Below are 14,486 nucleotides of genomic sequence, written 5' to 3'. Positions count from 1 at the left end.
GATTTTTTAAACCGAGACTGCACTCAAATGAACCCGAATCCAAGTGAATCCAAGCTGCTTTGCTCGGACGTTGATGTATTAGTCTGTCGTGGGACAAAGGCATTAGTGTGTTAAAGAGACGCCTAAACAAAGTGCAGGCTCCCTCAGTTTCAAGGCCTTTTGTTTTGAAATGGCCGAACTGGGTGGAAGTATTTGCTCTACACAACATTAAACCACTCGACACATTTTTACTTTCATGATAGCGTCTCCATAAATTGAGCTCTGTTTACCATAAAAGATCATATCGTCCTTTGTCTTGTGCAATTTACTCACTCAGAGGGGTCATTGGTATCCCTCGGCAGGAGGAATCTATGCATGCAACCGTGTGTGAGGCGTCTCTTTACAAGCTCTACCCCTCTTAAACTAAATGTCACACAGCTGATTATGCTGAGCAGCGCTGTGAAGAAACTCCATGAGCCAACTTGTGCCCTAAAGGGGAAAATCCACTCTGAAATCCACTTACTTCATTGGACTTGTGCAGCTCGGTGCGTTTAACATGCAGGGCATCTGAGAGCTGTCACATCCAATGTTCTTGTTTTTTTTGGAGCATATTTTCACCAAAAAAAAATTGCAAATAGGTTTGCGAGAGGCTATTGTTTGGTGGCTTTCATTTGTAGGATTTATTTGGCAAGATGTTGCCATGCAGCAGTGTGCTGGCAACAGTCGAGTAAACAGAAGACCATCACATGCTGTCCTCGTTTGACAAAACAGGCGCTCCGACTGCTAAATAATGTTTGGCTGCTTAGGGCTAAAGTGGAACACTTAAATCGTAGTGTTTGTGGAGCGAGCGTTTAAAAACAGCGCTGCGTGTGCCTGCTAGCTAGCTGCTATAAAAGCCTTGGGTAAGAACACTTTAAAAAAGACCAAAGGAAATGACTTGGTTTCCATGCGTGTCATGTGATACCACTCTTGAGGTGACAAGGCTCGTGAGCCTATATCGCCCAGCGTACCCTCCACCTCACACACACACACACACACACACACAAAAACACGTGTTAAGTCACCATATCAGGGCCGCAGGCGGAGCCTTCGGCAGCTGGCATGAACTTGGTCTCACACTTCCTCCCAACACGGTGGCACCACAGAGCTTTGCAGATATCCTGGAACAACACGGGAGAAAGGCAGAGAGTCAATTACACGCCGCGGCTAACCCTGCTAACGCTGCTAAAGTGTGCTAACTCATGCTCAGTATCGGTATCGTGCAACAGCTGTAAAAAAAAGCTTGCAATGGGAAGGAAAATAAATAATGCTAACATTGCTTTTTTTGCCACTAGAGAGCTATTAAAACACTGGGAACAACACGGGAGAAAGGCAGAGAGTCAATTACACGCCGCGGCTAACACTGCTAACGCTGCCAACATGTGCTAACCCGTGCTCAGTATCGGTATCGCACAACAGCTCTAAACAAAGCTCGCGATGAGAAGGAAAATAAATAATGCTAACGTTGCTTTTTTTGCCAGAAAGGCAGAGAGTCAATTAGATGCCAATGCTAACGCTGCTAAAAATTGCTAACACTGCTAACTCGTGCTCAGTATCGGTATCGCGCAACAGCTGTAAACAAAGCTCGCCATGGGAAGGAAAATAAATAACGCTAACATTGCTGTTTCGCACACTAGAGAGCTATTAAAACATGCAGATGGAAACTTGCTGAAATAGAGATTGTCTGAATAATGACCCGTTGGCAAGCTTTCAGTGTGCAGCAACCGTGTGTTTCCAAAAAATATTTACGCTTCAGTAGCTAGGATAACAACAGTGTATCATCCCACAGGCCTCACATCAGTTGTAATAAAAAATGACAAAACAATTAAAGTTGATTTAATCATTTCATACATTTTCTTTCGGGGGGAAAAAAATATGAAAACCCACAAAGGATATAGAGATAATGCTGATTGTGCAAATTAACAGTTGACTTAAACTTCTTACATGACTTCATGGCTGTGTTTCTCAGCAGAGGTCTGAAAGATTCAGATGGGAGCACCGGGTGCTTTCCCTGCTCACATTGCCTGAGAAACATGGCCTGCTTTTTCTTTTTTTCTTTTTTTACATATCCACTGTATTACTTTCTGAATGACTATATCAGATTTTGACAACTCAGTGCAGATGTTGACAGGCACCTTGGCCTCAGCTTGTCGCTGCCAAGAACCACCATGGAATTCATCCCAAGGCCGATTCGTCCAGCTGTTTTGCTCGCTCAGGCCTTTTGTAGTGGTGCGAATGGCCGAGAGCAACAGGGGGAAAGAGTGAGTGAGTGGTGGAAGGAAAAGACAGAGAGAGAGAGAGGGATGATGGACAGAGTGGGACCGAAACTGAGTTGAAGAGAGAAAAAGGTGAAAAACACTCACACTTATTATTTGGCTTTTTTTTTTTTGCAAGGGTATGGCCCAGCTCTATCCTAACCACACACACACACACACACACACACACACACACACCACAGAGAGTATCCTTTGGCTCCTCCGGCGGTACCCTGATCTCTACATCGCCCGCCAAAAAGTTTGCATGAAATATGAATTCATTTCGCGATAAATTGCACCGCCGAGGACGATTGTCATGTTATTATTTTTTCATGAGTAACAAGTGTCTGGGAAGACAGTGAGCGTAAGTGCTGCTCCGGGACCGTGCACCTTGCCGCTTATACCAGGTGCATGAAGAAGGAAAAAAAGACCAAAAAACAAAAAAAACCACGAGGGATTCTATAATATCTTACAGTTGAAATGATGAAGAGATGTTTCAATGTTTAAACGGGCGAGCGAAGCAGGAAACCATCTGCTCATATCATGGAGATCCTAGCAAATGATCTCTAAAGGCATCGCGAAGCTCCTTTTCTAACGCTTTCCAACATCTTCAGTAAAGCAGAAAACTTCAAAAGTGATCTTGAAAATAACTTTTATTCTTGCCAGTCCCGTCCCATACTCCATCCACTCAGTTTCCAAACAATGTCGACCACAATTCCCCGTATTAAGCGTTGGGTTCTCATCCCGTGTCAAGTGTTGATGCTTTGAAGCTGTGAGAACTAATCATGTTTGCTCCATGAAGACCAGGCCGTGCCCTGAAAAAAACACACTGTGGAACAAGGTAGTTTTTCCATTGTGCACATTCAGGAGTCACGAGAGGTCTCGTCCAAAAAAATAAAAGTGGATCGCTGTGTCCCTTTAACCCTAAAACACTGCCGTCGGGTGATTTTTATTGTGTTGCTTTTTGTCTGAGTTGCATGAATCTTTGTGTAGCTTCATGATGCTCGCAGACGTTATTGAAGGTGGGCGTGTCTTATTGAAGGTAGGCGTGTCTTATTGAAGGTAGGCGTGTCTTATTGAAGGTAGGCGTGTCTTATTGAAGGTGGGTGTGTCTTAATGAAGGTAGTTATGTCTAATTGAAGGTGGGCGTGTCTTATTGAAGGTAGGTGTGTCTTATTGAAGGTAGACGTATATATATGAGTTTTCTGAGTGTAAAACTAAAAGAAACACCACAAACAAATAGCCGTTGACTCTTCTTCTCCTCTTTTCTTTCGGCAGAGCAGGTGCAACCTGTGGGGTTCAAGGTGGGGAACCATTGTTGTTCCCAGGAAGATCACCGATCCAGAAGCACCACCGATATTTCATAACATTTTACATGAAGCAGTGAAGTAATCCAAACCCTCCCTGGACTCTAACGGGGTGTCTCAAACAGTAACATCAGCAGTAATGAGACAAAAGGAAGAAGCAACGAGCAGAGATTCCCATTGGCAACGCTCCAGAGTATATTTAGTCATCCATCCCAGTGAGCATTTCATGAGCAGAAATATAACTCTCAACTGTTTATTTTGTGTTTGTGTGTGTGAGAGAGTACAGTGTGCATGCATGTGTGTGTGTGTGTGTGTGTCTGTATGAGCACATGCGGGAATTCAATCCTAATCAGTTTCTCTTTTCCTTCCTCTTTCCTTCACTCTTTCATTTTTTTCCCCTACCTCATTCTCCCCCCATCCTGCTCTCAACCTCTTTCACAGTGTTTTTTTCCGATAGGGAACAATTGCCACCACATTGTTTTAAGGTAATTGAGAACTTTGAGTTTAAGTGTGTGAGTGTGTGTGTGTGTGTGTGTGTGTGCTGAGAAAACCCCAGAGAAAATTAAAGCATTGCATGGGACTTAACTTGTTTTAAACTTAGCATGGGATGGCACAATGGAGTCGATTGTATACCTTCTTGAAGTCCAGGGTGCAGAGTTTGGCCTTTTCCCCAAATTGCCATTTACACTGCGTGTCTGCGTCGTACAGCTCGCCGGGCAGCTTCTCGGGGTACCTGTACTCCTTGACGGCTCGGGGTTCATCCGATAAGCACACAGCCTGGGCCGAGCTGGAGGAGGGGAGGGGGGGCGGGGGAATAAAAGACGACGTAATGCAGAAGTTGGTGAAGGAAAAAGAGAGGACGCAGCAGGACGAGGACGAACGAAGAGGTCGACAAAAGTGCGAGAAGAGGAGCGGAGCAGAGGTGAAAAGGTCAGCGGAGGACAGTAAAAAAAGAAGCAGCATGTGTCATTAATCTGGCGATAAACAACATGCATGCAGACACAAACAGACATGTGATGCAGTGTTTTATTAACGTAAGGTCACTGGTTTATATATATATTTATATATATATAAGGCTCCATGCTGTGCACACAGAAATTCCACAATAGATACTCCCTGCACTGTTTCTCATTTGGGGAGAGCGCTGTGCAAAGTGTTGCCACAGTAACACAACACATGTTTCGCCCAATTCAAACCCGAAGAGTAATGGTTTTAATGGATCAGGGGCTCAATTATGACGGACGTATAAAATCCTTGCCCATATTGCTCATATCCTAACACCAGCGCGGGGGGGGGGGGGGGGGGGGGGGTCATGGAGGGGGTTTCCAATGTTAACTGATATCACTGGTTACTTATACAGAGATGTTTTACTGCTTATACACTGCAGTCAGGGGAATATAATGCAACTATATGGTGGAAAGAGCATGAAAAGGCAAAATATGTTGGAAAGGTCCGCGGTGCTTGTGAATGGTCTTGATTGCTTTAGCAGAGTGTGTGTCTGTGAGTCCGTGTGTGTGTGTGTGTGTGAGAGGGAGATCTTCTATCGCTTTACGGCTCCTTTGGGTCGACAGAAAACAATGGCTGTTCTGCAAGTGCAACATTCAGATGGTTTTGACATCATTCACATGATAAGGTTTCTGTAAAAATACATTTACGTTTAAAGTGCACGCGCATCAGCGGGGACCGCGGCACGCCTGGACTCAGTCATGAAATTACAAGCCCAATTTAACAGATTTTACAAATAGACTTTAGAGAAGCTTTTCATATTCTCTAATGTATGAATGCCCATTTCCACCACACAAAAAAAAAAAATTATGACCAAAAAAAAGAGAGAAAAAATTAGGACCTAATTTTTTTTTATTTTTTTTGGTCCTAATTTTTTTTTTTTTTTTTTTTAAATGGAAAAAAAAAATTGGACCAAAAAAAAAATAAAAAAAAATAATGAGGACCAAAATTGTCTTTTTTCCCCTTTGACTTAAAAAAAAGGCAAAAAAAAAAAAAAAAAGTTTCCCGTTTCATTCCAGGAGAGAAATAAGAACTTGACTACTGACAATTGTTAAAATTACAGTTACAGCCTAAATATAATTACAAAACGAGCAAAGGGATTAGTGGTCACAGGTGGATTCTGTTAGCTTAGCTTTGCGCTCCAGTCCAAAAGGTAACACAATCCACCTATCGGCACCTCTAAAGCGCACTGATTAAACACTGAAGTGTGAAGTTTCCTGGTTCGTTGGCAGGAAGTTACCGTTTGAGGCCAGGAAAAAGTCAGACACTCATAAAACAGCTAACTCTGTTTGTTCCACTTCGTACAGACGTGTGTTCAGAAGCGAGATATAATGTGTTTATCCGTTCGCTTTCTGAAGTCACTGATTAACACAGATGTTGTACGTAGCCTAGCTTCCTGTGTCCAGTCGTCGTGCTGAGCCCAACTAACCGCCGGGCTGCGTGCTTGGCAATACATCGAATAGAGCGAGTCACGAGACATAAAGCTTCCACAAGAGACATAAAGATGTCGCCTCAGATGTTGGCTGTGTCTGACCCTGGGAAAAGAGAGACCTTTTAACGTTTCACTGCCTTTCCAACAGGGTCATCAGTGCGAGACAAGTGGCTTTAAAGGGGATTTTGCTTTTCCCTTGCCATGAAAGTTGTCCGTCCGGATCGGGCATCTTTACACACAGCGTTGGCGCAGCTCCACCTCCGTTAGCTAACGCAACAAGACGCCTGTAGCCAACAACGCTCCACCTCCGTTAGCTAACGCAACGAGACGCCTGTAGCCAACAACGCTCCACCTCCGTTAGCTAACGCAACAAGACGCCTGTAGCCAACAACGCTCCACCTTCGTTAGCTAACGCAACGAGACGCATGTAGCCAACAACGCTCCACATCCGTTAGCTGACACGACGAGACGCCTGTAGCCAACAACGATCCACTTCCGTTAGCTAACGCAATGAGACGCATGTAGCCAACAACGCTCCACCTCCGTTTGCTAACGCAACGAGACGCATGAAGCCAACAATGCTCCACCTCCGTTAGCTAACGAGACGCATGTAGCCAACAACGCTCCACATCCGTTAGCTGACACGACGAGACGCCTGAAGCCAACAACGCTCCACCTCCGTTAGCTAACGCAACGAGACGCATGTAGCCAACAACGCTCCACCTCCGTTAGCTAACGCAACTAGACACATGTAGCCAAAAGCTATTAAATATCATAACATTCTGTTGATTGCAATTTAGGAAAACGTACAGCATTTCAGCATTTTTTTAATCATAAAAGGGATTATCCCGGGAAGACGACCCCTGGTCGTTTCAAGTGGTGAAGACATCCCCCTTCCCCCCCGTCCACGGACGACGAGAGTTTAATATAAGGCTGACAGGCCCTAACAAGGGTGAGGTCACCACGGCTCTAATAACTCAGCGAGGAAATACACTGTCTGTCTCCACCACTCTGAGAGGGGAGGCCTGACAGTTCAGTTAACACACTGGTAAATTTAGTGGCGGGCACTGACTCTGAGCTATCTCATTTCAAGCACACACACACATAGAAACACATGCACAGACACATGGACGCTACGCCCGTGATGCTTGTTTTCCTCACATGGATAGATGCACAAACACACACACACATGCATGACTTCCCCCCCCTCACACACACTTCCCCCCACCCATATGTTGACACGTAATACGTACAGTATGCAGGCTGTAAAGCAGAATAGCAGCGCCACATACCACTTAATTGCTCTGTCAGCTATATATCCCCCCCACCCCCCCTCACACACACACACACACACACACACACACACACACACACACACACACACACACACACACACACACACACACACACACATGCAGTGGGTCCTTGCTTTTGCAAAATCAAGTCCAATAATAGTTTTTCACTTGGCACTCTTGGGGATCAGAGCAGCATTTAAATGATATATCTGCTGCTGACTTGTTTTTACTATCAGTAACACGTGCAGAATAATAAAAACACAATGCATGTTCAAAACGGCTATTACCAGTGGGACTCTTGCTTTATTAAGTCTGTTTTTATAAACTGACACAGTGCTTTATATGCTTCTTTTTTTTGCATGAGCAGTTAACAAAGGCTGGCAGGAGGGTTTACTCTTTACTCAGTATTATCAGTGTGCCATATGGATGTGATTGAGAAAATAATGTGACCCTTCAAGCGGTCGTATCCATTAAAAATGCCATTTTCAACAAGAAGTAGCTTCTTAAATCAATTATTTTAATCTTGTTTTAGCAAAACCACAAAGCCATAGCAGTAGCAGTAGTAGTAAAAACACGTCCGCTTACTTGAGGAAGCGGCTGAGGTACTGCCGGCTGCAGTCCGACCAGGAGAAGATGCCGTTGTGACCCGCTAACGTGGGAGACATGATGTTGCCTTCGGACTTCTTACAAACGTTCCCTTCGCCATCGTGGACCATCCCGAAACTTTAGGAGCGGACAAAGCATTTGCAAGTTGTGGTTTGGGTGGCGATGGATCCATATTATTTCATTTAACAGAGACAGAGGACGACAAGGTGGCCGGAACATGGGAATGTGTGAGCTAGCAAAAACCACAGCAGTGCATTATTATGTTTTTTGGGGAGGGTTTGCGCATGGATATCATTTAAGAAAGACAGCAATGCAACAAAAACTAAAAAAGCCTATGGTTGGACATTGTGTGCCATGGTTGACGCCTTAACTGCACTCATGAGGAGGATGTGAAATCCTTACTTGTGTCCGGATTCATGCGCGATAGTGAATGCCAGACCCAGGCCCGTGTCCTCGTTAATGGTGCAGCTCCGGTACTTGCTGCACATCCCGCTAATTGGAGCGAAACCTGCAAAAAAAACAAAAAAAAAACAACAACGATATAATTCGACAAAAATTCGACGTCGCACTTCAATTATTTCATCAACGGCAACTCGCTCCGTTCCAACGTAAACTGTAATTGATTGATTATAATAACCAACTGTCAAGCTGTGTTTACTCGAACCAAACAAAACGTGGACTTTTGCCTCTTTTTTTTTTTTCTGAAACTCCCAACAGGATTCTCTCTGAACTCAGATTGCATGAATAAAGAAAGATCAAACGCACCAGAACCGGGTTAAGAACCCATCCACATGTTAAAATACGGGACTCTGTGGACACATTCCTCGATCCCCTGCTACCTTTCACGTCACTTTAAAACATTCTTTATCTGTTTTCACTTCTTTCTCACATCTCTCATTCTTTATTAAACCCCCTTTTACTATTCAGCTCCCTTTATGCCCTCTCTCTGTCCATTCTCCTTCTGTCACACACACACCTACACACACACACACACACACACACACACACACACACACACACACCCTGGCTCTGAATCAAAAAGGATAATACCCACGGGGGCCTCTCTTAATGTTTTTGTCTCGGTGTCTTAGGGAGAATTCAGCCTGGTGTTTTGTTATTTTACGGCTTTAAGTCATTCGCCATAGAGCACAAAACCCCTGAAGTAATGTTCTCATGTACGTTTGCTAATGTGAATAATGATATTAAGCACAAGCAGACTGCTTGCTTGACTGTGAGAACGACCGTTTGTTTGCCTTTTCGTGGCAGGAAAGAGGTAAATCACCGATATTATAAACTGCTTTTTAAATATGGAGGAAAACATTGAGAGATAAGGCCAGAACGATAAAGTGAATACACTGCGGTACGTTTGTAGCTCTAATGGTCATTTTGCCTCGCACCTTTTGGGAATGTCGGCGCTAACTCTAACTTTGTTTGACCGCAAACACACCGCAGAGACACACACACACACACACACACACACACACACACAGACCTTTGAACTGGACTTCCATAGCAACGATTAGCGCTAATGCTAGCCTCCACACTTTGAAGTCAAAACCTAACTCTGGGGTGTGAAGGGAATGTGTGTTTTCTTGTACATGTGTGTGTGTGTGTGTGTGTGTGTGTGTGTGTGTGTGTGTGTGTGTGTGTGTGAGAATGGCCATGTTTCTCAGGGACACACAATGGAAGTTTTTTCTCACAGGGGGGAAGACAACAATGTGTTTGCATGGTCATTACCACAAACAAGCTGTTGTTAGTTTGTTAGATGGGTCACACTCATGTTAACTGAGTGCGAGTGGCTTTAAAGGAAGCTTGGTCTGTACATATAACAGATAAAAAAATGTCTGAATGCTCTGTGAATTCAGTGGAAACATGAATGTACGCGTTGTTTTCTTGCACCTGCATTCATGCAGCAATGTACGTTTTGGATTCGATGAGGCTCGTTGTGCTTAAGTAATAACTTTCCTTTTCATCTGCTGTTAAACTTAAACTTTTTAAGTAAGTAATACTGTGGAGTTAAAAAGATCTGAAAGCTTTTTTTTGTTTTTTCTACATGTGGTTTGGCTGAAGTGACCCTCGGTCACGTCGTGTGATGCAGGACACGGACACCTTCCCAGAGAAGGTGTCAGGAGAGAATACCATATTTATATTAAAGAGCTGCAAAGCACACATAACTATGGAAGCCCATTTCCGCCACACAAAAAAAATAAAGATTTTGACCCCAAAAAATAAATAAATTAGGACCAAAAAAATTAAAAAAAAAAAAAAAATAGGACCAAAAAATAAATAAATTAGGACCAAAAAAAAACAAAAAAACAATTAGGATCAAAAAAAAAAAAAAAAAAAAATAGGACCAAAAAAATAAATAAATAAATGAAGACAATAAAAAAAAATCCTTGACGAAAAAAAAAAAAAAAACATTTAAGCAATACGTTATTTCATCACTTTGGTTTTACAATACCTTCATTTAAATGTAAATATGTATTGTTCATACAACAAAACAAGTACAAGTCACATAATAATCCAATCATGTTTCAATTCACGTATTCTTTTAATTCAACATTGCAAACACTGTTTTATATTCAAGTGCTCTTGTTATTTACCAAAAGAGAACTTGTGTGTCAAAATAACACTCACTCGGCATTATTTATATTTCACCTGCTTTTTGTGTGCTATTTACATCATTTAAAGGACACTTCAGGGCATTTTGTAACCGATCTTAACGTCGAGGGTGTCAGCCTACCGAGAGTGTCGCAGGGCTCATTCTTCCAGGAGCAGATGTCCAGTCCCGTGAGGAGGATGGCGTGGTCGTGGTGTCGGCCCTCTCGGCCTCCCAGGGTGGACTGCCAGTGGCAGAAGCTGTTGAGCGTGTGGTCTGCGTGGTGGTTGATCACCAAACCGTCCTGCAAAAGAGACGATAAAAGAGACGATAAAAGAAGGAGGCAGAAAGAGAGACGACGCTGTGAGCCCCCAACGTGTTGCGGATCTAAAACGGTAAAGCAGTCGGTCGTTGTGAATGACATTACCTTTCCCCGTCTGCGTCGACAGACGTTAATCAAACCACCTCACGTCGCCACATAAACAAGAATACGAGGAAGTCAATGCAAACGCATTTACTGCTAATCCTTCCACCAGATCCTTTGCCTGGTCTTCACATTCAATTACTAAGATCTTCAGACATGTGTAGGACAAAGGCAATATGGAGACGAGAGAGAGGGACACACTGATCGTCTTAAGTGTTTCTACTCGGACAAGACAAACGTCTGGGACATTTTTGCCATTTTTGGCATGCTTCCTGTAGATAATTGCCTCTTAAAGGAAGATTGAAATCTCTCAACATCACAGGTGGATGGAAACCAGAGGCCGCTCACCTCGACCCGCTCGACTCTTTTTCGCTGACAGTGCTCCCACCTGTTATCCTCTCCCTCTTTTTTTCTCTCGCGCTCAAAGTATCCTTCATTCTCCCGCACTAAATCTGGCAAAGATCCAAGGAAATGCACACCCTGTAATTAACCGCTGCGATTGCAAAACCCCTCGGGGGGAACCGAAGAGATCTGGACCTTCAGGCACGAAGACAAACAAACAAACACATGATCTGTTCGCGATGCTCTCGAAGACATTTTCCCCAACTTTCAAACACACAAACCCGTTTAAAAGTCAGTCTCAGTTTAGCGGTTTGAGTATCAGGATCTTTTTTTTTGACATACTCAGGTTTACATGCTTTGAGAGGCTCACCTGCTCTTCATCCAGAAGCACAAGGCCGACTATCACGATGTTGATGTTCCCCCCTATTGTACCGTCTTTGAAGAGGCTGGAGACCTAGGGCACACAAACAGACATCATCACCGGTTATTAACACTAGTGTCTACGATTGTCGAGACAGTTTTGGCTGAAAGAAAGCATATGTCACTTTTGAACATGTATTTTCAGAGAGCTTTGGATTGGATTGGTGGTATTCTGTCATCAGACATGCAGGATTAGTCATTAAAATAGTCAGATTCAGACGACAGAGAGGTCTACTTCAAGTGTATGAGACAATATACCTTACATACTTGTGTCGCTAAGGTATGACAGACACAACTGCTGTTCTTAATTCAGCTTCTAGTCCTCACACGATTATCTGACCATCAAACATAACACAATCTGTTGCTCTTGTTCTCGTCTTTCTTTTGGGCCCTCAGGTGTCGCTCACTAAGCCCCTCCCCCCTTCATTCGTTCCTTATGTTCCCGATGTTTTGGTCTTCCTCGGCACTGACTCATGTGAAGACACATGGCTGTGGTTTGTTACCAAATTCAAGCTAAATACGGAGGTCAAAGAGGCAATAGAAACCACTGCTAAGGTCTCCTGGAACACCGTTTGTTTGACAGAGCTTGCAGATTTCCAAAATTTAAAGGTTACAGCAAACGAGTGCGTTTTCACTCCTTTACAGAAGAAACAATCAGTTTTTATGGAGCTTCAGTGTTTAATGCTACATAAAATAGTGTGTTTTCACTCCTTTAAAGAAGAAACAATCAGTTTTTATAGAGCTTTGGTGTTCAATGCTACATAAAATAGGGTGTTTTTTTCATTTTTGTAGTTATTTTTTAAGCCTTTTCTTCTGCTAACTTTTTTTTGACAAACATGAAATCACCCTTTTGAGACCCATGGGAGCTGGCAGCTGGGTTGGGGGTGTTGGAGGGGGTGTTGGGTGCTTTCTGTGAAACCCCATACTGCATTTAGGTGACTCCTCTGCGGCGGGCTGTGACCGCTCCAACTTGGATTTCTACGAGAGGGAACTATGTTTTGAAAATAGCCGGATTATCTTTGGATTTGTCAGTCAGTCATTAAGTAGCAAAACCACCACGACGGAATTTGCTCGCGGATCAGCTGAGAGGGACGGGCGGACACTGTGATCTCACCCGGATATCGGTTTCATGTTTTCAGCTCTTTCTGATAAGTGAGAATGGAAGACAGGGGGGGGGTGTCAAGTCACTAAACCTTAAGCTATGGCGAAATCTTACGGCTCCCAAATCAACCTCTGCTGATGTTTGACCTCTGCGTGCTACATCAGGACAGAAATCAGTGTGCCAGAACAGAAATCAGAGGAAAATAAATCGCCGCTAACTAATAGACTTTGTTGCACCCTCTAATACCTTTCACTTTATATATGTTGATGTATTGCAAGATGATCTTCCTTGCATGAAGCTAAAGACATAGCACATCTAGTAGAAAAACATATCCTCCATCACGTCGCGACCAGCTCTGTATCGAACTAAATGCTAACATCCAAATGCTACAATGCTCAAAATGACAATGTGAACACGCTGATGTTTAGCAGCTTTAATGTTCACCATTTTGCAAGATTCTCTTCCTTGCATGAAGCTAAACACACAGCTAGTAGAAAAATATATCCTCCATCACATTTCTTTTTTATATAGGAATACGTCGGCCAATGCTTCTAGCTCTGTGAAACTGTATCGAGCTAAATGCTAACATCCGAAGGCTACAAATGCTCAAAATGACAATGTTAACACGCTAATGTTTAGCAGCTTTAATCTTCACCATGTTCTGAGTCCAGGATATTTTCATGCTAACTATATGCTCATTTCCTTTTCTTTCGCTTCCTTTGAGTTTTCAACTACACTTTTAAGGAAGCTAGCGCAGTAGCGGCACTTTAGTAGCACTTAAATGTCTCTTACTGATAGCACTTTGTAGTTTGACTTTATTGCAGAAATTGTACTTTACTGATTCATGTTGTTCTGAGTTTGTACTCACGGTTGAACGCACTTATTGTAAGTCGCTTTGGATGAAAGTGTTAGCTAAATGTAATGCAATGAGTAGGATTCCCTCACCATGTTGAGCACAGTGAGAACATATGTGGTAATGTTCTCGTGACCGTGGTTGTCCATCATCTTCCTGTCCACCACCACCAGCGTCTCCACGTTGAGCTTCTGATTGGCCTGGTTCTTCATCGGCGCCGCTCTCTTGTTCCTCGGGACGAACTTGTACTCGTCTGGAAGGACGAAGGCGTCTTCTTCTGGAGGTTTGGGCATGTCTGAATAAATTAAAAAAAAACAAAAACAGGTTAGTGAACCAATTAACCGTTTGGAAACCAAAGAAAATGGCGGAAACTAACCAAGAAAAAGTGAATGAGGCTGCAGAGTCGACATGCATGGGATCACACCGTTACAGTAGAGTGGGATCAACGTGATTGATGGAAAAGCAATAAACAAAAAGCACATATAATAAGTTAATGGCAGTTATGAAGCCTATTACAAATATGCAATCCTTCCCTTCCCACAGCTGATTACATGTTCACCACTAATGAAGGTCATTTTTCACAGATAAGATAAGCCGGGTTATTTTCCTCAGAAATGAAAAAAATTGATGACGTAAATCGCGATGAATTCCCAATACAAGCTTATTGTGAAAACTTATCAGTGCTTTGTTAAGTGAACATGTGACTCAGATAAACACGCACTTAATCTTCAGAGACCTGTCTGACATCCATCCTCACTTAGTACACACAAGTCAAAGATAAGCGCCGCCTCAAACTCTATCAACCTTCTTCTCCTCTCCGTTTCCAGC

General features: G+C 43.2%; 1 protein-coding gene across 1 annotated transcript in view; it reads right to left on the bottom strand.

Moving 5' to 3' along the window:
* LOC137799534 (A disintegrin and metalloproteinase with thrombospondin motifs 16) overlaps positions 1–14,486 on the bottom strand; it is a 52,243-nt gene that overhangs the window by 22,291 nt on the left and 15,466 nt on the right. The window contains exons 5-11 of the mRNA XM_068596330.1: positions 13,751–13,953; positions 11,654–11,737; positions 10,662–10,821; positions 8,321–8,426; positions 7,898–8,035; positions 4,214–4,367; positions 1,044–1,139 (exon numbers count right to left, since the gene is read on the bottom strand). Coding sequence (XP_068452431.1) covers positions 1,044–1,139; positions 4,214–4,367; positions 7,898–8,035; positions 8,321–8,426; positions 10,662–10,821; positions 11,654–11,737; positions 13,751–13,953 — 941 coding nt within the window. The remainder of the gene's footprint in view (positions 1–1,043; positions 1,140–4,213; positions 4,368–7,897; positions 8,036–8,320; positions 8,427–10,661; positions 10,822–11,653; positions 11,738–13,750; positions 13,954–14,486) is intronic.

This window comes from Clinocottus analis, unplaced genomic scaffold (genome assembly GCF_023055335.1).
Source record: "Clinocottus analis isolate CAN_PGR_092001 unplaced genomic scaffold, fCliAna1.0.p SCAF_36, whole genome shotgun sequence".
NCBI lineage: Eukaryota > Metazoa > Chordata > Actinopteri > Perciformes > Cottidae > Clinocottus > Clinocottus analis.
The sequence above is the reverse complement of the archived record's forward strand: the minus strand, read 5'-3'. Positions and strand labels throughout refer to the sequence as shown.